Source organism: Crotalus tigris, unplaced genomic scaffold, assembly GCF_016545835.1.
Source record: "Crotalus tigris isolate CLP2741 ecotype Arizona unplaced genomic scaffold, ASM1654583v1 scf7180000023616.527904, whole genome shotgun sequence".
Classification (NCBI taxonomy): domain Eukaryota; kingdom Metazoa; phylum Chordata; class Lepidosauria; order Squamata; family Viperidae; genus Crotalus; species Crotalus tigris.
The window spans coordinates 54375-78258 of record NW_024100080.1 but is presented as its reverse complement, the minus strand read 5'-3'; the positions used below and the strand labels follow the sequence as shown (position 1 = coordinate 78258).

Genomic DNA, 23884 nt, shown 5'->3' with positions numbered 1-23884 from the left:
GCAGTGACATTGATAGACTTTATCTACCAAGGCAAATAGGTGGGCGTGGAATGCTACAAGTACATCAGATGGTTGAAGAAGAAAAAATGGCTTTGGAAGAATATCTGAAGAACAATGATGAAGATGCACTGAAATTAGTATATCAGGAAGGCTTACTAACTACTGGAGAGACCAAACTGGCCTACAAGAAAGACCAAATGAAGAACAGAATAGAGGCATGGGAAGACAAAGCACTACATGGCCAATACATGAAAAAAATAGCTGGGAAAGCAGATAATAATAAAACCTGGCAATGGCTAAGAGCAGGAAAATTGAAGAAAGAGACCGAGGGACTAATTCTGGCTGCACAAGACCAAGCCTTAAGGACAAATGCATACAAAGTCAAAATTGAGAAGACAGCAACAGACAGTAAGTGCCGCCTATGCAAAGAAGCTGAAGAAACAGTGGACCACTTGGTAAGCTGTTGCAAGAAGATTGCACAGACTGATTACAAGCAGCGGCATGACAAAGTAGCAACAATGGTGCATTGGAAGATCTGCAAAAAATATCATTTGCCTGTAAGCAAAAACTGGTGGGATCATAAAATAGAGAAAGTCATAGAAAATGATAAAATTAAACTGCTCTGGGACTTCAGAATTCAAACAGACAAGCACCTGCAACATAACACCCCAGACTTAACAATTGTCGATAAGAAAGACAAAAAAGTCTGGATAGTGGACGTGGCAGTGCCTGGAGATAGCAGAATAGAAGAGAAAGAACTGGAGAAGATAACAAAATACAAAGACCTACAAATAGAAATAGAAAGACTGTGGCAAAAGCAAGCAAGGGTAGTACCAATAGTCATAGGCTCCTTGGGCGCAATCCCAAAACAACTGGAGCACCACTTGAACACCATTGGCATTGACAAATTCGCTATTAGTCAATTGCAAAAGGCGGCCTTACTAGGAACTGCTTCCATCCTGCGACGATATCTGTAATACCATCAAACATCCACATCTGCCTATCCCAGGTCCTGGGTAAGGACTCGATAGGTAGACAAAATGCCAAATCCAGTCTGAACATCTGGCTGACTGTGCGATGATTGAGATAATAATAATAATAATAAAGTTGGAAGGGACCTTGGAGCTCATCTAGTCTAACCCCCTGCTCAGGCAGGAAACCCTATACCATTTCAGCCAAATGGCTGTCCACTCTCTTCTTAAAAACTTCCACTGTTGGCGCATTCACCACTTCTGGAGGCAGGTTGTTCCACTGATTAATTGTTCTAACAGTCAGGAAGTTTCTCCTTAGTTCTAAGTTGCTCCTGTCCTTGATCAGTTTCCATCTGTTGCTTCTTGTCCTGTCTTCAGGCGCTTTTGACTCCCTCTTCTTTGTGAAAGACCCTGAGATATTGGAACACTGCTATTATGTCCCCCCTCATCCTTCTCGTCGTTAAACTAGACATACACAATTTCAGCAACCGTTCCTTATATGTTTTAGCCTTCAGTCCCCTAATCATCTTTGTTGCTCTTCTCTGTACTCTTTCTAGAGTCTCAGCATCTTTTTTACATCGTGGTGACCAAAACTGGATGCAGTATTCCACGTGTGGCCTTATTAAGGCATTGTAAAGTCGTATTAATACTTCACATGATCTTGATTTTATCCCTCTGTTAATGCAGCCTAGCATTGTGTTGGCTTTTTTGGCAGCTGCAGCACACTGCTGGCTCATATTTCAGTGATTGTCCACTAGGACTCCGAGATCCCTCTCATAGTTACTACTATTCAGCAAGGTACCACCTATACTATACCTGTACATTTGGTTTTTCTTGCCTAAATGTAGAGCCTTACTTTTTTCACCATTGAATTTCATTTTGTTAAATAATACCCAGTGTTCAAGTCTGTCCATGTCCTCCTGTATCTTAAGCCTATCTCCTGGAGTGTTGGCTATTCCTGCCAACTTGGTGTCATCTGAAAATTTGATGAGTTCCCCATCTATCTCCTCGTCCAAATCATTGATGAAGATGTTGAGGAGCACTGGGCCTAGGACAGAGCCCTGGGGCACCCCACTACACGCTTCCTTCCATGTAGATGCAGTTCCATTGAGGACCACATGATGAGTACGGCCGATTAGCCAGCTACGAATCCATCTGGTGGTGATGCTGTCTAACCCACATTTTTCTCTCTTATCAAGCAGTAGGTTGTGATCTACTTTATCAAATGCCTTACTAAAATCCAAGTAAATTATATCAACAGCATTCCTCTGATCCACTAATTTTGTCACTTGGTCAAAGAATGCAATAAGGTTTGTCTGGCATGATCTGTTTTGACAAAACCATGTTGGCTTTTAGTAATGACTTGGTTTGCCTCTAGGTGTTCGCTAATTCGTTGTTTGATTATCTTTTCCAGAATCTTCCCAGGTATCGAGGTCAGGCTGATAGGTCTGTAATTTCTTGGGTCCATTTTTTTCCTTTTTTGTAGATAGGAACTACAACAGCTCTTTTTCAGTCCTCTGGTATTTCCCCTGTGCTCCAGGATCTTTGAAAAATATAGTTCAGTGGTTCTGAGATCACATCTGCCAGTTCCTTGAGAACCTTGGGGTGTAATCCATCTGGTCCTGGCGATTTGAACTTGTCTAGGCTGGACAAGTGCTCACTAACCATTTTCTTGCCTATCTTAACTTATGTTTCTATACTGTTTTTTTTATGGCACTATTTTTGATAGGTTGGTCTGTTTTTTTCCCTTTGTGTAAAGACAGATGCAAAAAAACGAGTTAAATAGTTCTGCTTTCTCTCTATTGCTAGTCACCTTCTTGCCACTTTCACCTACTAATGGACCAATCGTTTCCTTCACTTTTTTCTTATTTTTTACATGTTGAAAGAAGTTTTTTTTGTTATTTTTGACTTTGGTCGCAAGCCTTAGTTCATTTTGAGCCTTGGCTTTCCTCACTTCATCTTTGCAGGCTTGGGCTATTTGCTGATATTCTTAGTTATGTGCCCCTCTTTCGACTTTCTATACTTGCCCTTTTTATCTTTCAATTTGTCAGAGAGTTCTTTATGCAGCCATGCTGGTTTCTTTTGAGAGCTGTTATTTTTCCTCTTTGTTGGTATTGAGCTAGACTGGGCCTTCTATTTAGGGCCTCATTGTTGCATGAGTAGATTGAGTGGATTTTTCAGAAATAGAATTTAGTCTATGAAAGAATGTGAAACACCCTTTTTGTCCATCTATTCTTGTTGTTGAAAGTACATTATTACTTTCCTGGTAGGTCGCATAAAACAGGATTGTGAAGGGCTCCATCATCCCAAAATCTATTTTGGTTCCCCAGCCTTCATGGTAGGTTTTCACTTCACTATGAAGAGTTATCAATTGTATTGGAGAACATCCAATGATATTGGGCTATAATGCTTTACTTGGGTCAAGAACTTACTAAGCTAATGGATAGCAAAAGCATAATCTAAAAATAACAATAACAATAATAATTCTTTGTCCAAAAAGGATTTTGTGATCACATTTATGACATATTATTTAGTTATAACAAAATCAAAACAAATTTCTGTGTCAACTGAATAAAAGTGCTATGAGTGTAGTAAAGGCATGTGAACACATTTAAGGCAAGAATAATGTTAGTGTCACATCTTGATTTAACTGACTACTTTTGCAAAAAGCTGTCCTGAAAACCAAAGCTCTGATCATATAGATATTTGTAACCATCATCCTTTGCTAGTGCTTTCACAATACTTCCATTTCCCAGTTCTATTCCTTCTATTTTTCTTATTTTTCCTCGTTGCATGGATAATATAGCACATTTTCCAAGTCCAAAGTTCATTCTGATGTCACTGTTAAACAGTTGGACTGCGTTGAATATTGATAGAAGTTCAGTGTGGCTTTTTGTATACAGTTTTAAGTCATCAATGTATGGTAGGTGGTTTATCTTGCCATACTGGCTTGAGATGTAGTATCCCAATTTTGCGTTTTGTAAGATTATTGTCAATGGAATTAATGTGACGTTGAATAGTAATGGTGAAAGTGAGTCCCCTTGGAAAATTCCTTGTCTGATGTTAATGTCACCAATGTTCTCCCCATTTGCTGTTAGGATGTTGTTGTTGCATTTATTTATTTATTTGAAAAAATGTTCCCAGATTCCTTCTGATTTTAAGCTCTTGTAAACCAACATGGTTCTTCTCCTTGTAGTCTTTCCTCAAGGCTAAAAGTAGCTCCTTTGATCTCTTCCTCCCCTTCGTTGTCCCTCACTAAAACTAATGAAAATTTTGTGCAATGTCTTTTTCAAGTTTGTTTCCGACAAGAGGACCTGGTAGGATTCCACTGGATCATTAATGACATTATCATCAAATTAATAATATGGTTATTATCACAGCATTAAAATATTACTACTATTTTAGTATAGAATCTAGAATAATGTGAGAAAAACTGAAAATGAAATCTTAAAGAAAGATATAGATTGTGGCTGCCATTCATTTGTGTTATACAAGATACAATCATGTATCAAGACTGAATGCTAAATATTAGTTAGTTTCCAACTGGATTTTACTTATGAAATTCTCTCTATCACAAAAATCATATTTTCATTTTCTGGAAACTTGAAATTTTTTAAAGGAGATCAAAATAACTTTGTCCAAGCATTATTACAATTTTTGCATCATAAAATCATAATTTATTTACTTCCTTTATTAATGAAAATATAGACAAATCAATGAACAAGGTCTAATTGTTTTTCATAACTCCCCAATTTTATCAGTAAAATTAAAATTTATTTGAGTACAATTTTTAAGACAGTTGTATCCATTTAATTATCTCATACCATTAGCACTCAATTAACTAGATCCCCATTCATTACATCATGAAGCATTTTGTTAATTCTTTGTTAAAAGCAGTTATACCACCAGCAGTCACACAATTTATTAAGGAAGAGGAATGATAAGTTTGGAGGAACAGGGAAAGAGATGCAGGGAAGGATCAGAAAAGATGGGGGGAGGTCCCATCTGCACTCCCAGCCTGGAGAGATCATCCTTCAGTGCAATGAAGGCTTTGTCACCATGTTTTATGTTGTTCTTGGCTACATGGGTTTCCTTGCTGCCATTTGCTTCATGGTGACCTTCCTGGCCAGGAATCTGCCTGGGGCCTTCAATGAAGCCAAGTTGATCACCTTCAGCATGCTCGTGTTCTGCAGTGTCTTGGTCTCCGTCCTCCCCACCTACCTGAGCACTAAAGGAAAATTCATGGTTGCCGTGCAGGTCTTCTCCATCTTGGCCTCCAGTGCTGGACTGTTGGGCTGCATCTTCTTCCCCAAGTGCTATATTATCATCCTGAGGCTAGCTCTAAACACTAAGGAACATCTAATAACAAAAGCAGGGGAATGGCAATGAAATTGTTTCTTGGGCTTATAACTTTTAATTATCCATTATTGTTGGGTTTATATGCTTCCTCTGGATTTGTTTGACAACCTATGTTTATTAAAACTGAAGGAAATAAATATGTGAAGTTTGTTAGTTACATGAAAATTCAAGATAATTGACAAATACGTTAATAATAAATAAATAAATAAATGTCAACTCTACAACAAACCTGACTGCAGCCATCTTGCCTGTTGTAGGTTGCCACATAAATGGAAGTGGGTGCAGTGGATTTTTGCTAGTCTAAACAATTCTGTGTCCTATGGGAACCAAAGTTATTCTGTTGGTTATGCTAGGATGTTGGACAGGGTATTAGAAAGCCCGCCAAACTATTATATTGGGAAACGTAGCTGATTGCAGACCACTGGGGTGGGAAGTTTGACTTTGTAATAGTGTAACCCTTTGGAAGGAATTTTAGACTTGGTTTCAGTTTTGACTCTGCCGATATGTTGTATCCAATAAACATGTTCTTTGAGGAAACCTCTGGCCTTGGAGGTCTGATTTAATCAGTCTCATCTATCAAAACCATGACAAAAATAAATAATGTGAGTCATTTCATGGGCTTTATAGTGGTGTAAGCTTGGCTGGTATCTTCAAAGTTATTTAGAATGGTCTCAACCCCATCTCTTGTCTTCTCAATAACCATGTCTTCTGTGTTGTCCAAAATAATCAGAGTGGTGCTGACATTCTTAGCCTCAAAACCAGGGAACAAAGTGAGAAGATGATTGGGGAATAGCTTGGCCAATTCCATCATCCTTTCTGGTTCAGCTGTTTAAATTCTCATCTGTTCCATGTAACTGGGAGTTTCTCTCCCGTTTCCTGGCTCTGACCTGCTCTCCCAGCCTGGAGAGATCATCCTTCAATGCAACAAAGGCTCTGTCACCACATTTTATGTTCTCCTTAGCTACATGTGTTTCCTTGCTGCCATTTGCTTCACCTTCAGCTTGCTGGTCTTCTGCAGTGTCTGGGTCTCCTTCCTGCCCACCTACCTGAGCACCAAAGGAAAGTCCATGGTGGCTATGCAGGTCTTCTCCATCTTGGCCTCCAGTGCTGGGTTTCTAAGCTGCATTTTCTTTATTTTCCTGAGGCCAGAATTAAATGCTAAGGAACATCTAATCATAAAAGTAGGGAAATGACTTTGAAATTGTTTCTTGGGCCCATAACATTTAATTTTTCATTGCAGATATTGGGCTTTTGTATTCTTCCTGTGCATCAATGTGACAATTATGGTAGTTAAAACTGAAGAAAATTAACATATGAAGAGTGTAAGACTAGTGAAATTCCAAAATAAACCTCAAATAGTAATATAAAGCAATTAGTAATTAAAATTGTTATCATCCAGGAATGGACAAGCTAAGAAATAATATAGTTATAGTAAAATAAGATAGCTGAACAGAAGATATAAGACTCCCCAAAGAGATGGCGGAATCTTTTGCCTGAGGTGTGATGAATATGAAACTGTAAATCTGTTTGAACCTAGTCACTTTCTCTCTCTATGATTCTCTCTTGAAAGTAGCTATGAGCAATGGAGCTGGATGTCAAGATCATGCAGATAACTCCCACTTCAATACTCTGGATTTATTTATTTATTTATTTATTTTTAATATTTATATGCCGCCCAATCCCGAAGGACTCAGGGCGGCGTACAAAGTTAAAAAACAGTCAAAAACAATAAAATAATAAAATAATACAATCATACTGCGATCATACTGCGAGTCCGGTCATATCCCGGCCCCCCGGGGACATCAGCCCCAGGCCTGCCGGAACAGGAGGGTTTTAACAGCCTTCTTAAAGGCCGGCAGGGTGGGAGTAGTTCGAACCTCGGGGGGAAGTTGGTTCCACCAGGTCGGAGCCACCACGGAAAAGGCCCTTCCCCGAGGGCCCGCCAGCCGACATTGTCTGGCCGACGGGATGGATGCTACACCAGTTATTTCTGGAAGAATTAGGTGACATCCTAGACCTTATGGGACCTTAGAGTTCCATGACTTAATGTTAAATCATAATTATCCTAACATCTTTCTGGATATGTCCAAAAAGTAGTGACCCCACTGCAAAACAGTTTCTGGAAGGCTCAACACCCTCAGTGAAGACTTGATCCAAATAGAAAAATGGAAAACAGCCATGAATCAGATTGGTTCCTTATCCAAAGAAGTCATTTGATCCTCTTGTCCCCAAATGGGAAGCTTTCAGCATTCTGCTGTGGGAATGGGAAAACAATCCAAGATAGAAAATGGCAGGAAGGCATCCCTGAAGCGTCACTTTCCAGAAAACTAGGGAGCTGCAGAAAGAGCCCACTTTCTCTGGAAGCTACCTAGAGACCAACTGTCTTTGCCCCATCCAATAATAGGGAAACAGTGGGAGGCAAATGCCAAACTGGGAAGGAAGAAAAACTGGAGGTCCATTCCATGCTCTTTCCTCCCTTAAAACAAAAACACAAGGGAGAAAGGAGAACAATTCATCTGTCAGTGAAAAAATCCATTAAAAGACACAGGACAGCACATTTCAAACATCTCACTTCAGAAGTTTATTTATTGAAATTTAGAACACAAAGCAATCACATACATACTTCTACCCATTGCAATGAGGACCAGCTTTGGACTAGCCTTCATAGCAGTGACATCCAGTGCCAAGTGGCCTCAAACCCCTCCCAGGCCCAATCTTTTATACCATAACTCTCCTTAAACCACAGACAGATGGTCAGCAACCTTGCTCTTTCTGCAGACGTTCTGCTGATCATAACTTTTCACATAATCATATACATCGGAACCCGCACCCATCAGCTACTTTCAGTTCCCCATTTCTCACAGTTCCAGTCCTTTTGTTCTAAATATATTTGAAACAAGCAAGCTTAGAAAAACCATATAAAGTAAAATACAGTTGCAATTGGGATTACAAATAGCTCCTTTGGGTTGTAAAACTGAGCACAGCACAATCTTTCGTTCAGTACTTTTTCCATGAGGCCTGATTGAGTTCACCTGGGCCTACCTCTTGCATAGAAGTACAATAGCCAATATTTTCATTTCTCACACCTCTCTCTGACACTTTTAGTCATAGCTGGAGCGGTATTTGGAATAAGGTTTCACTATGCCTTCACATGTTTTATGCAAGACATCTCTTTGTGTTGATTTTCCATCTAGGGTTTTTATCACTTCCAAGATCAGTTCAAAATGCCTTGAGATTTGTGATAAGGTGACCAAATGAACCAGAGAGGCTTCACTAGTTCCCAAAGTGATGGATTCAACTGAAAAAGGATCTGTTGCCTGAAATCTGTATTTTTTTTAAAATTGTAGGTCAGTATTTCTGTTCAGACTAAGTGTGAGAAGTGGGAATGTGTTAGAAACATAGAAAGAACATGTGCTATTGTAACCTTCAAGTTCTCAGTTCTCAGTTCAGCATATTTTATAAAAACTGTTATGGAAATGCAACGGATGTTTGTTTATTTAAAACAATAACACATTCTTAAAGATAGTAAGAGTAGATGGGTGGGGAAGTCCCTTGAGGCTTGTTAACTATGAATATTCATGCTTACATCATCTATTACCTATGTACAGTTTCCTCCTCCTATTTTTCCTTGCCACAAGACCCCTGGGAGACAGGTGGGCTCAGGTGACTGACTGATTTGGAGTGTCCATGGCTAGGGGGAGCAATCCACCCAGGACAAAACCATTGATGGGGTTCGCACCAGCTCAGCCGAACCGGTAGCTAATATTTTGTTGCCCAAGCCCAGAATGGTCTTCCAGAAACGGCATCCACAAAGAGAACCAGTTGTTCAAATATTTGAATCCCACCACTGAACAAAACCCATATTAATGAATGGATAATGAGAAAATACCACTTTACAGGCAACTTATTCCTCATAGAAGGGTCAGCATGGAGGAGAAACTGCCAATACCTGGTGTGTGGAAAGAGCTTCAGGCTGAGCTGTTCCCCGAGTTCTGACAAAATTCACCCAGGAGAGAAACCCTATAAATGCATGGAGTGGGGAAAGAATTTCAAGATGAGTTGCTTCTAAAATAAGTTCTGTGGGGTAATTTTCCTTTTAACTGTATGAAACATGGAAATTTGGGGTTCCACTTCTAAGGCAGTGATTGATGGGCAAAAATATGATGCTATCAGATGGCTGAGGTGAAAATATAGCTGGGAGGATTGAGAGAGAGAGAGAGAAGAAAGGGAAGGCAAAGGATATGGGACAAGGCAAGGAGTGGGGTAATGAGGAGAAACTGATCTTTTAAAGATCAAGGCAACCTTATGGGATCCCTAAGAGTCAACTTACCAGAAAGCCAATAATGGAAAATAAGGTGGAAAGACTTTGAGGGTTTTCTGAGAGACTTTGGAATCCTAAATAGTAATAGTAGTAAAGTTGGAAGGGACCTTGGAGGTCATCTAGTCCAACCCCCTGAGGGGGGTGAAGCTGGGAAAGATGGAAACTGAGTTGTTTCACTGTGGCTAGAATTGTCTTAGGGTTTGGGGCTTTTTTAACTGTGTTCTCTTTATGAAACCTTATTTTCTTTCAAGGCCTTTAGCAAAGTTGATTTTCATTTAAATCCGGGAGTTGACCCATGGCCTTCTTGTATCTGTCTCATCTTGGTTGAGCTACTGGCTCCCCAAATCAGACCAGGGTGAATTTTATCTTCAATCCTCTTCAGTCTGATTGACTTGAATACCGATATGCCAAACCTGTCAGGAAGTTACAGGCTATAAATAAATGTCTACTACTGGAAATTCCTCACCAGAAGTCGGAAAGTCTGTTCAGCACTTCAGCCCAGAGAAGCTGTAACTGGAGGCTGTGAGAGAGGAAGCCATGAAGAAGATGGAACTTGATCTGGAGCTGAAATGAAGGGAGATTGCTGAGAAAGAGCACCTCAGGAGAAAGAGAAGGATCAACAAAACCAGTGAGAGAGTTGCAACACCATATCATCTTCACTTACTCTCTTCTGTCCAGTAGGACCCATAATCTGGGGGAACGGATATACCAAAGAACTATGAAACAGATGAGATCCAGACCACACTAATTATATTTGAAGATACCTGCCAAGCTTATACCACTATAAAGCCCAGAAAATGAACTCATATATCTCTTGTCTTGAAGAGTTGCTTAAGCCAAATATTGGTTGACATGTGTGCTGAGAAAAAGGAGGAAAACCAATAGTTTAAAAAACATAATATTTGTTTGTTTGTTTGTTTGTTTGCTTACTTATTTACCTACTTATTTACTAACTTATTATTAATATATTTGATGATTATCTTGAATTTTCATCTAACTAAAAAACTTCACATATTTATTTCTGTCAATTTTAATAAACTGTTGTCAAGCAATTCCAAAGGAGGCATATAAACCCAATAATAATGAATAATGAAAAGTTATGAGCCGAAAAACCATTTTACAGTTATTCTCCTGTTTTTGTAATTAGATGTCCTTTAGTGTTTAGATCTGGTCTCAGGATGATAATGTAGCACTTAGGAAAGAAGATGCAGCTCAATAGTCCAGCACCGGAGGCCAAGATGGAGAAGACCTGCACGGCCACCATATATTTTCCTTTAGTGCTCAGATAGGTGGGGAGGAAGGAAACCCAGACACTGCAGAAGACCAGCATGCTGAAGGTGATCAGCTTGGCTTCATTGAAAGCTCCAGGCAGGTTCCTGGCCAGGAAAGCCACAGTGAAGCAAATTGAAGCAAGGAAGCCCATGTAGCCAAGGACAACATAAAACATGGTGACAGAGCCTTCGTTGCATCGAAGGATAATCTCTCCAGGCTGGAAGTGCAGATCAGAGTCAGGAAATGGGGGAGAAACTCCCAACCACATGGCACAGATGAGAATTTGGACAGCAGAACAAGAAAGGATGATGGAGTTGGTCAAGCTCTTCCCCAAACATCTTTTCACTTTATTACCTGGTTTTGAGGCTAGGAATGCCAGCACTACTGTGATTGTTTTGGCCAACACAGAAGACACGGCTACTGAGAAGACAATGCTGAACACTGTTTGTCGGAGAAGGCAGGTGGCTTTCCTTGGTTGGCCAATGAAGAACAAGGAGGATAAGAAACAAAGCAGAAGGGAGACCAGGAGGATGAAGGAAAGGTCCTGGTTGTTGGCTTTGACAATAGGTGTTTCAAAGTATTTAATGAATATGAATAAAACAAAGCCTGTGATTAGGAACAAGATTAGAGCAAAGGAGATGAGGATGATGCTGAGATGTTCTTCATAGGACAGGAAGATTATTCTTTTGGGGATACACTGGATTCGGTTCTCAGTTGGATATTGATCATCTGGGCACTTGGTGCATTTTTTGGTATCTGGGAAAAGAAAGTAATATTTCTTTTATAGTCTTTCAAATTTCAAGAAAAACTTTGGCTAAGATGGAATATACTTACACTACAAGAACAAAAAATCCCCAATGCACACAACTATAAAAAGAACAGCAACAACATAAAATTAAAAGAAGAGCTATCTGGTGCTGCAAACTCCCTTCTCTGAGGTAATCTACCAGATTCTTATCCTGCACTGACCTTAACCTATCCCAAATAGTTGGCAGAAGAAGTAAGTCTCCAGAAGTTTAAGAGAATGGGGGGCCTATTCAATTTCAAGGGGGAGTAAGTCCAATAGGGCAGGAACTGCAACAGAAAAGGCAGGCTTCTGATGATCCATAGAGTGGGAATCTTTTAGGGAACACATCATTTGCATGCTAATTATATCTGCTCTGGTGGAACAAGCAGATATCCTGAAGCAGAGGAAACCCTGCAGATACCCTGTTTCTGTCTCATGGAGGGTTTGAAAGGTGAATTTAATTTAATTTAATTTTCTGGAAAGAAATTGGGATTCTGTGGAGCCTACATAGCAGGGATGTCCTATGGAAGAACACACGGAAACTCAACACTGTGCATGCCTTTGCATTCTGGACCAGTGTATAAATTTCAGGTGGTTTTCAAGAGCAACCCTGTGAGTATGGGATAAAAAGACAGAAACAGAAAACTGATGGCAGAAAAAATCCTATTCCTGCATTCAGTCTGCCCTTTGAGTTTTTTGTTTTCTTACTTATTTAATATTTTATTTCATTTTTTTAAAAAAAATTAAATGATGGACATATGTTTATCCCAAAACTATTTAAAATCAGTTACTGATGATTGACCGACAAACCATGCTCTCAATACACTGCTCCAAAAATACTGGACAGAGGATAAATTTGTCTAACATGGCTGGATCCATGGAGAACCACTTGAGATAGGTTGCCAAATTGACTATTTCAGGACAGGTTCTACAGCCCCCTTCACAAAAAAAAAAAAATCAATTGACTATCCTGAAATTGAGAGTGTCTCCTAACTATTAGGCCTTCTAGAAATTCCTTCAAATATGATTCTTCCAATGGTCCTGGGGATCTCCTGGTAACAGGGCCCCCTGTGCTGGTTGCATGGTTGGTAGCATCTTGATGTTCTCCTCTCTCGCTTTCTTAGCATTTATACCTCAATGTTTTAATTTTTATTATTGGTTTGATTGTATTCCACCAAGAGTCAGTTTGTGTGAAATAGCCATATAAACTTGATGAATAAATTTGAAAAAAAATATCTTAAGGAAGAGTTATTCATAAATAAATTCAACAGCAGGAACTGAGTGTGTTATCTGTATTTTTATCCTGTAAAAATGAGAAGATGAAGCAATATGTTTCCATATTCTCTTGATTTGGCAACCATTTTAAAGAGAATGAATTCAACATTGGAATCAAAAGATATTTAGTAGATTAATCTTTTATTAGTTCTCTGTTTCTCCCTTCTTTCTGCTCATTTTAATCCCAACACTGCATGTTAGAATTTTTTTCCTTTTAGGACCACAACTATATTCCCTTTTTTTTTTTTTTTGGTGTTATATCACACTACAGTAGTTAACAAGAAAGAAAATTGGAAAGATAAGAAAAGGAAATATCTACTTGATGATTTTATGCTGAATCCTCTGTTTGGTTTTCATTGTTCCTTTAACCCAACATTATTCCTTTAACCCAACATGGTTCCTTTAACCCTTTATTGTTCCTCCCAATTAGATATTGAAGCTTATAAGGATATATGATCTTACTAAAGATTAACTGATTAAATGAATGATTGATCGATGCATCTATCAGCCTGTAATGTAAAGTTGGTTTAGATAAATAAAACCCATTGATCTAAAATCATTCCTCAAGTTACAAAGAATACATATATTTCTAAGAAAGATAAATATGAATGGAAACATCCAAACTGGCAAATAAAAGAGAGATTTCCTACGCAATCTACAACATCCTTCTTTCTAGATATTTTTCTTATAAATCCCATTTAGGGAAGAAATTGGACACCATAAAAATTAAGAACAAAATAATCAAACTTAAATATGTCTTTAAGAGGCATATTGAACAAAGTTTCCCTGTGGTGTCACCCACCTTCCTGAGTGGAGATGGTCCCCTCTGGACAAGGAATGCAGTCGTAGCAGCAAACTGGCTCTCCTTCTCGAGCCTGCTTGAGAAATCCAGGATGGCATTTTCCCACACATTTAGACTGAGGCAGAGACTAAACAGAAAAAGAAGAAATGCCAAAGAAAATATGTCAGGGCTCACCATCCATGTAACATGGAGATAGACATGAACATTAGCCAAATCGTCTCTGGATGTCATGTAGGCAAATATGAAATCTCTGACCAGTTCCAGTTGGTTGCAGGACAGACAATTGCAGGCAGATACTTCATTCAGCTCCTCCCTTTTTCTTCTGACTTATCAGATTACAATAAAGTAGCTTTCTACTTAATGAAGTTTGGAGGGATGAAATTGAGAAAAGATTTAACCATTAAGTAGCAACTGGTGAGTTGCTCCTCCTAGTGGAATTAACATTCCTCCATTCTTCATACATGCTTTATTTTAAAATATAAAATCTAAAATACTAAATTTTAGAATAAACTCTATTGGAAAAATTAATTAAATTTTCATTGCATTGCATTTATTGAAATAGAATAAATAAATAAATGAAGATGAAGAAGAAACTTCTGACCAGTAGAATCTGGAAAGGATTCTTCTGGAATGCAGAAAACATTGCAAAGCTGCTTCCCTTTGAAAGCACTCCAAAATTATCTCCAGTTAAGATAAAAAGTAAAATTCCCTTATAAATAAGGGCTGTCAACCTTAAAGATATTCTTCATTCATAAATATATTTGTTCAGTTTATATGGCTGCCATGCTGGTGAACTAAAACTAAAACTGGCTAGTTTCTAAAACTATAGTGGGGTGAGATGAAGGTGAGGTCATGAGAATGTGTCCTTCAAAAAGGGTGAGTCAGGCATTTTTTGGTGCACCACAGGGGTCATGAGTGTGAGCTTGTGTGGAAGGGATATTCAACATAAGGTCCTTTCTGTTGAAAGAATATAATTAGGTGACACAATCTGTCAGGGAAATACACACTCATATTTATTATTAATTTGATTTGTAGCCTCTCAGTGTGTCCTAAGGCAGCTAACAATAAAGATAAACAGTTGCATTCAAGGAATTTTCAGATGAAGTGCACTCTTACAAGCCAGTGCCCAAATCTATGTAATATTTCCCTCAAAATTGTCCCTTATTATTTGTGATATCAAGATTTATTTTCAGCAAAGCGATGCTTCAGTACTTCAGTTTTCAAACCATTATCAAAAGTGAGATGGGCAACAAATAAATTTAATCTATCAATCCATAAATGAGCTCCCATCAAATCAGTCATTGTTATTTCATGTGAACTGAAAGCCTTGGACCTCCTTCCTAAATTCCACTATCCCCATTGCAGGTTAGAGAGAGGCAGCTATAAGCATGATCTCAGGTGATTAAAAACATCCCAGACTGTGGACCTGCAATTTTGGGAGACCCCTGACTCCAATCAAGGCAAGATGAAGCTTATTTAACAATTGGACCAACAGGATCTTCATCCAGTCTTGATTCCATTTCATTGGATTCAGTCCAAATCTGAACTCAGGGACTGGTCAACAGAATTGCCTTCACCTTTGATATATGAAGGCAAAAAACTAGTGAACCTGAAGCTATTAACACCAAAATCTCCAGCATATGAGGCCCTGTCTTCCTGTTTTATGGTGATACTAACCTGCCAAAAGGACACTAAATTGCAATAATTTGTGTCCTAAATAATAATCACCCCATATCGCATTTTGGATCCGCTTACAACAGGATTCAGCATGACAGCATCAGAAGGGAAACCTTGGTCAATAGAACTGAAGCATGCTTATCTGCCTAAGAAAACTATAGAGGTTTTACTCCACATATTCAATTCTCAGTGAAAGTTACCCACTTTTTTGATTAGATTTAGCCCACTTGAAACGGCTTTGGAAAAAAGAGAAAAGAGATCAATATTTTCCCCACCTTGTTGAGCACCTTTAACTGTGACAAAGCATCTTGGTTGATTGTAAGTCTCTGTCTTTCAAAAGTGCCCAAAACCTTGTCGATGGGATCCTCCTTGGGGAGAACCACCCTACTCAAGATCCTCAGCTCTGCTGCTAGGTCTCCATTCTGATCCAAGTACATTTTTATCAGAGAAAGATTGTACAACTCCCTCTTCTTTAGAAATGGATGGAACTAGAATGGAAACATCCAGGAATTTAAAAGCAGAAATCTTGGTTTCTTATCACTTTTTACATTTGAATCTTTCTTCAATGGTTGTTTAACTTGCAAATATTGTGAGTTGGGAGAAAAACTGTACAAAAATTCAGCAATATTTCTAAATCATGTAGTATACTGATAAAACGTATATTGACAAAATGTAATTGACAAAAATTGTCAACCATATATAACAATCTAGCAAAGGTCACCAAGGAAGTAAACAAAATACACAAATAACTAGAGTATTCATAAACTCCTTGCAAACAATAGGGTGATTACCAGAAAGCAAGGATTTCTTTAGAGGAAAGTTTAGAGGAGATAGGAAAAATGACCAGATGAAGTACCGTAATTCTACTTGTAAGGCTATATTAACAAAATCTTTCAGTCTGAAAGTACAAATCTTTCACCATCTCTTTTGACAGTCAAAAAATTTAGAAAGGACTTTTTCTGAGTTCCTTTCTCTGCTTGTTGTACAGCTGTGGGTGATCCCTACACCCAAACCATCTTATCTGATGCTTCCCTGCATCTCTTTCTCTGGTCCTCCAAACTCATGTACAAGTATCATTATACTTCCTGAACAGATTTTGTGGATGCTGGGTGTTAAGTCCTTGGAAGAATCAGAGGGCTGGAGACTCATCCTGCAACAACTCAGCTCTTTATTCACTCTGTAATCACCAACAGACACTAAGAGGCTCGCAGGCCTCTTAAATATGCCCAGATCCCCGGGCAAAACTGAAACAGCTGATAGGTGTGATTTCGCGCCTCGAGTATGTGTGCGAGGCTGTCGCCGTGCTGTCTGGTCCCAGGCAGCTTGCAGCAATCACGGGACCATTGCAACATCCCGAGCCTGCTTCTGCACCCCTTCCCCCCAGATGAAACATTTCTGCACACATATGTGACCTCTCTGACAGGACGTGTTCCAGATTCCATCACTCCACTGCATGGACTGTACATGCTAACGTTGCTAATGGTCACACCCTTGTATTGTACTGTGCTATCATTAGGGAATAATTGTACCTCACTCTCCCATGACAGCACCAACCCAATGGGTACAACTGCAATTCATTTCCCTTGACTTGACAGCCTGTTCCAATGCCCCTTAAGGTATTTATGTGGGTGATGGACATGTTGCGACCTTCTCAGACCTGGGGAACACCCTTGTCCAACAAATACATGGAATGTGTAATCTGTTATGTTAAGTGGGGCACACGCCCTATCATTTTGGGAATAAAGGTATCGGAAACAAAAAAAAAAACAATTAATACAAGACTGCCCCATTACTTGTGGGCCCTCAGCAGTTTCCCAAAACTGGTCTGCAGGTTAACATATTCCCTCAGGTATTTTGGTGGGTATCTGGTCCTTTGCTACCTTCTCGGACCTGGTGAGGGTGCAGGGCTCACTTGCTCACCTGCTAGGCTAGGTGAGCCCAGATGTTGCTGCCCTACATTTCCAAATGCCATTGGAGCTGTTGCCCGGCCCGTCTGCTCGCCCACCAGGCTCAGCAGGCCAGGACTTTGTTGCCCCTCGTACCTGGTCGACCTGCCCCCCAGCTGGCTGGCTGGACCTTCTATGTCCCAGCCAGCATACCTTGGAGGAGGAGTAGTTCCCAGGTCCACAATGGACCTTCCATGGGAGCACTGTCCCTAGGCCCCGGGGCCAGCCGATGCTGAGTTCTGGGCATCAGAGCCACCCCTGTGCTCAGGAGCTTTTCCACCTGTGCCTGAGGTGCCGGAATCAGGAGTTGCCTCTCTGGCCACCCCTCTCCCTGTTGACCTCCTTTGTGAGGTAGTTGCCGGGACGTACCCTCGGCCTTTGCTGGAATTCCTGATCACTGTTCCCTTGTGAAATATGAGGATACCCCCTGTCAAACTCCCTGTCTGGAGTGTTATCTGTTGAAGGTGAGTAATGTGGACACCCCCGGTATGTCTCCCTGTGGGTAAGTGGGGAAACCCCCTATCCCTTGAATCTTCATACTGCATATTATCATCCCCCTCCCCCTCCCAGAACAGAGCCAGGAGCGGAAGAGTGAGAGTCCAATCTCCAACGCAGCTGATCAATGTGTCTGCAAATGACACGGCTGTCACCCACTGTCACTTCATACGACAATGGCGCCGAGGTCTTGCAGACTGTCACCCAGAGATGACCAGGCCCATAGTTATGTGCCCAGACCGGATCACCCACTTGGAGTCTCCTAGGTGCCCGCGGTTGTGACACCTGTGAAGCCACCCGGTCAGGATGCAGCCTGTCCAGCTTCGTTATGAGGCGGCGACCCCAGCGGAGTTCAGCAGGGCTCTTTTCTGTGGCAGTGCATGGTGTGGTGCGGTGTGCAAGAAGGAAATCTGCTAACCTGTGATGCCAGTTACCATAAGCCAATCTCTTGAGAGCATCTTTGGTAGTGCGCACCATTCTCTCAGCTATTCCGTTGGAGGACGGGTGGAAAGGAGCCGACGTCGCGTGCCGGATCATGTTGGCTTGCAGGAAAGCCTGGAACTCAGAAGAAGTAAATTGGGGACCATTGTCTGAAACCAGCACATCTGGAAGGCCGTGTGATGCAAAAATGCCTCTCAACACCTGGATGGTCCTGGCGGTAGTGGTGGAGGAAACAGGAACAACCTCTAGCCATTTGGAATGGCTGTCAACAACAATGAGGAAGAATTGCCCCTGAAAGGACCCAGCGTAATCTATATGCACCCTGGACCAAGGAAATAAAGTTTCCTCCCACCTGTGCACTGGGGCCTGAGGCATTTCAGGCCGAGACTGTTGACATGCTTGGCACCCATGAACCTGGGCCTTGATGGCTTTATCGAGTCCAGGCCACCAAAGATGGCTGCGCGCAAGCGCTTTCATCCTTACTATACCAGGATGTCCCTCATGCAGAGAACACAAGATTCTAGGCCTCAATGAGATAGGGATCACAACCCTGCTACCCCATAACAGGCAACCCTTGAAAGTGGAAAACTCATGCTTCTTTTTCCAGAAACTCTCAAACTCCATGTCAGGGCATTTGTCAGGCCACCCTGAGAGCACCCATGACAGCACGTGTGTAAGCGTGTGATCAGTGGCGGTTTCTGCAGCCCCATCCCTAGCATTGAGGGGACACTCTGATAATTCCTGAATGGACAGAATATGAACAGCAGGAGCAGGAGCAGGCTCCAATTGCTGCAGGGGCAACCTACTCAGGCCATCAGCATGACCCATATCCTTACCTGGTTTGTGAATTAAAGTAAAGTCATACGCTGACAGAAAAATGGACCATCTCAGCATACGAGGAGAAGTGATATGTGGGGTCTGTTTGTTTATAGTAAACAATCCCAAGAGAGGCTTATGGTCCGTAAAGACCGTAAATTTGCGGCCATATAAGAAATCATAAAATTTCTTAATGCCGGCCATTATGGCCAGACCCTCTCTGTCAATCTGAGCATAATTGCGCTCAGCAGAAGACAGGGTCCTGGAATAATAAGCTATAGGGACCTGAGTCCCATCAGCCTTCAGATGGCTGAGTACTGCTCCTACCCCGAAAGGAGATGCATCACAGGCTATGCACACAGGCAGCTGCTCATTGAAATGAGCTAAGACAGTATTGCAAGGCCTTAACCTCATTGAAACTCTTTTCATGGATCTTAGTCCACTGCCACGGAGCCTGTTTGTCCAAAAGCCTATGTAATGGCTCCGTCATAGCAGCCTTGTGAGGTAGGAAGGCATGATAAAAATTTAAGAGACCCAGGAAGGCTTGCAATTCACCCTTGGATTTAGGGCTAGGGGCCTCTTGTATAGCTCGCAGTTTGCCTTCAGCAGGGTGGATACCCTGGGCATCTATTCTAAATCCCAAGAATTCAGTGGAATTGACTCCAATTTTGCATTTTTTCCTTTTCAAGTTTAAGGCCTGCTTTTCTGAAACGAAGCAAGACAGCTCTTAATCTCTCTGCTAGCATTTGAGGTGACTCCCCAGCAATGAGGACATCATCAAAGTAGGGGCAGACCCCTGGAATCCCACACAGTGTGCTTTCCATGACGCTTTGGAATATGCCAGGGTCTACACTAACCCCAAATTGCAGTCTCTTTACCTTAAATGCCCCTCTGTGAGTGACTATAGTTTGTGCTTCTGCAGCTGCCTCATCAACAGGCAACTGTTGGTAGGCCTGTGCCAGGTCAAGCTTTGCAAAGATGCGGCCCCCCTTAAGGGATGCCAGAATGTGACTTACCACTGGAACTGGACAAGCATGCTGTTGTAAAGCCTTATTTAGTGTACATTTATAATCTGCACAAATATGTATTTCCCCATTAGCCTTTAGAGGCGTTACTATGGGGGTTTCCCATGGAATCTACAGGTTCTAAAATACCTTGCTGTAGCAGTTTGTCCAGTTCAGCATCAATCCTAGCCTTGAGGGCAAAAGGTATCCTCCTTGGCTTAGCCCTGATGGGGGTAATTTTTGGGTCTAACCTTAACATGACTGGAAGCCCCTTGAAGGATCCGAGCTCTGAACTAAACACATCTGCAAACTCCTTGCAGACTTCTGCCAGGCATGACGTTTGCAAATTGTGCAGCCCAGTGATTTGGATGCCCAGAGCCTTGAACCAATTGAGTCCAATAAGGCTCATGCGTTCCACCCCCACTACCAACACATCTAGAGGACCTTCAAAATCCTTATACTGCACATTAAGGGTGGCCTCCCCCTTAACACACACTTCAGAATTTTGAAAGTCTGGGAGAATTATGTTAGAGGGTCTTAGTTTGGCTCGAATGCCACTACTGTTGCAAATCTTCCTAAATGTATTGTTAGAAATAATAGAGAGAGCGGACCCTGTGTCCAACTCCATAGCTATAGGAACCCCTTGCAACCCTACTTTTAAAGACAGTTTTTTCTTTAAGGGTTTATGTGTTCCTGTGCTCAAAATACTCCTGCGCGATGTCAGAAACCCACCCTGTTTTGGCTGGGGACCCTGGTACCTTTCAGACGCAATTCTTCCTGAGGTTGTACCTTCTGTTGACTCAAACATACGGCTGCAATGTGGCCTCGCTTTCCACACCCTCTGCATACGGTGGGCCGGAACCTGCACTCAGCTCTCTTGTGGCTCCCACCGCATCCGAAGCATTTGATGGCTGTAGTGGCCTTGTCCAGACGCTGCTTCTGCTTCTTCCCCAATGGCAGGTAAAGTGTATTCACCTCATCTTCAGGATCTGTGTCTGACTCATCTTTGATGTCTTCCTGATGGACAGTTGCCGTCTCAGGAACGTTCCTGGTAGGCCGTAGAGACTTTACAGCTCCTCCAGCTGCTTCTTCAGCCATCACCTCTCTTAGGGCATCTTGGAAGGATACATCTTCTCTGGTAAAAGGTTTCTGCTGCAAATCTCTGTTTCTTAAACCACAAACAAAGTGATTTCGCAGCCTCTCTTCCAGATCCTTGAACTCACAAGGCTTGGCTGCTCTCCTTAAAGCTGCAATATAATCTTTAGCAGGTTCACCTGCCCTCTGGTCTCTTTGCTCAAATGTGTGTCTCCATGCAATCACAGACAATTTGGGCTGGAAATGTTCCTTTAACAATTTCTTAACTGACTCTAGAGGTGCAGGGGCCACTACGTTCTCAGCTATTTCAAATGCCTCCTGACCACAGACACACAACAACGTTGCAGCCTTTAATCCAACTTCCCTTATCTGGTTTACTCTAAAATGATTTTCCACCCTGGCAGCATAGGAGTCCCATTTTTCTGGATGAGCAATGTCAAACTCGGAAATGCACCCAATTTTCGCCATTTCCTCTCTACTCTTCCTAACATGGGGGGGGAAAAGGGTTATTTAGCCGAGCTCACCCTCCAGTGATGCTGTACTGGTCGGCCTGAGATGCTGCTCCCAACGCCGACTTCCCCCTTCTTCAGGACTTTTTGTAAGTAATTAATGATTACTTGTTTGAAGCTCTTCTGAAGCTCGTCGCCAGTGTGAAGTCCTTGGAAGAATCAGAGGGCTGGAGACTCATCCAGCTCTTTATTCACTCTGTAATCACCAACAGACACTAAGAGGCTCGCAGGCCTCTGAAATACGCCCGGATCCCCGGGCAAAACTGAAACAGCTGATAGGCGCGATTTCACACCTCGCGCATATGCGGGAGGCTGGCACCACGCTGTCTTGTCCTGGGCAGCTTGCAGCAATCCTGGGACCATTGCAATGTCCCGAGCCTGCTTCTGCAGGCTCAGGACACAACACCGGTGGTATAACTTGTTTTTAGCAAAGAATTAACAAAATGCTTCATGATGTGATGAATGGGGATCTAGTTCATTGAGTGCTGGATGGTATGAGATAATTAAGTGGATACAACTGTCTCAAAAATTTTACTCAAATAAATATTAATATTACTGATAAAATTGGGGAGTTACAAAAAACAGTTAGATCTTGGTCATCGTTTCTTCTATATTTTCTTTTAAAAAAGAAGTAGATAAATTATGATTTTGTGATGCAAAAATTATAATAACACTTGGAGAAAGTTTTTTTGGTCACCTTTAAAAATTCCCAGCTTCTCTCAGGTCCCTATAGATCAGTCATTCTCAACCTTTTAAATGCCGCAACCCCCAACCGGTCGTAAGTCGAGGACTACTCAACCGGTTGTAAGTCGAGGACTTTCCCTGCCCGGGAGCTCCGCGCATGCATGATGCAGCCCCCTGCGCTGTCCGAGGCGTAGCTGGCAAGGGGCAGTGACGGCGCAGGGTGACCACCAGCTGGGCCACCAGCTAGCCCAGCCCAAGGGAGGTAAGGCACCCGCCGGGCCCCATGTGCACCAGCAACTCTCCCTGTGTCCACCGGCCTGCCACCCCTGGCCCTCTTTTACTTACATTTTTAGTAGTTGCTCAGCAGGGAGGGGTGGAAACTTCCAGACAGCTCGCCTTTGCTGCAGACAACTTGGAGCACTGTTTGCAGAATGGGACTTTTGGTGGGCTCAGCAGGGCAGAGACAGCCTGGACAATTCCTATTGGCTTTTGAAAGCCAATAGAATTAGACTCTATTCAAGAGAGTCTATTCTATTGGCTTTCAAAAGCCAATAGAATAAAAGGGAGTAGCACAGCTAAGGAAAAGGGGAAAAAAATGGCGGACTGCGTTGTTTGGTGACCCCCGTGAAATGGTCGTTCGACCCCAAATGGGGTCGCGACCCACAGGTTCAGAACTGTTGCTATAGATGCCTGTCAGGATGCTGCCATCCTGATCAGTGGGGGGACCTTTGGAGCTCTCCTGTGATATGTTTAGTTTTGCTTTGTTGACTCGGTTCCGCTGCCCGAGGTCATCTGCCTCACCTCACCAAGGAAGAGATGCCTGGGAACATCTTACCCTAGTTTCCATCTGGAAATCTCACAACCTCTTTGCACCTCTGGATTGCCTCCTATGGACTGGGCAGTTGGGAGGGGTTTTGAACAATGGGGTTTAGTCTAACACTTTCACCTGGGACCTTCAGATTCTGCCTTGCTTGTTTTGCTGTCACTGGCTCTCAATAAAAGTTCCTCTTGAAATGAAGCCAGTTTCAAGAGTTCTGCTTTCTTGAGAGATTCAGCTGAGGCAGGGCATTACAGCTTCCAGAAAATAAAAGTATGATTCTGTGTTAGAGAGAGGTGCATGATTAAATTTCAATAGGAAAATAAGTAATTGTTAGCTTCCAGCACTTGATTCAAGATTGTATGAATGTAATGAATAGCAGCTATAATCTGTATTAATATTTCATTTGTAGTTTTTCTCACATTAATCTATGTGTAGAATGGTTACTGATTATAATAAAGTAGGAGTAATAAATTAATATTATGATAATAACCATATTATTAATTTGTCAATAATGACCTTAATACTCCAATGGAATGATACTAGATCCTCTTGCAGGCACACACACTTGGAGGAGACACTGCACAAAATTTTCACCAGCTTTAGTCAAAGA

At 41.6% G+C, this 23884-nt stretch overlaps 1 protein-coding gene across 1 annotated transcript in view; it reads right to left on the bottom strand.

Annotated features, from left to right (window-relative positions):
- The window catches only part of LOC120297280 (vomeronasal type-2 receptor 26-like), a 94037-nt gene extending 72773 nt beyond the window's left edge, over positions 1-21264 (bottom strand). The window contains exon 1 of the mRNA XM_039319724.1: positions 20956-21264. Coding sequence (XP_039175658.1) covers positions 20956-21264 — 309 coding nt within the window. The remainder of the gene's footprint in view (positions 1-20955) is intronic.
- Between the last annotated feature and the right edge of the window lie 2620 nt (positions 21265-23884).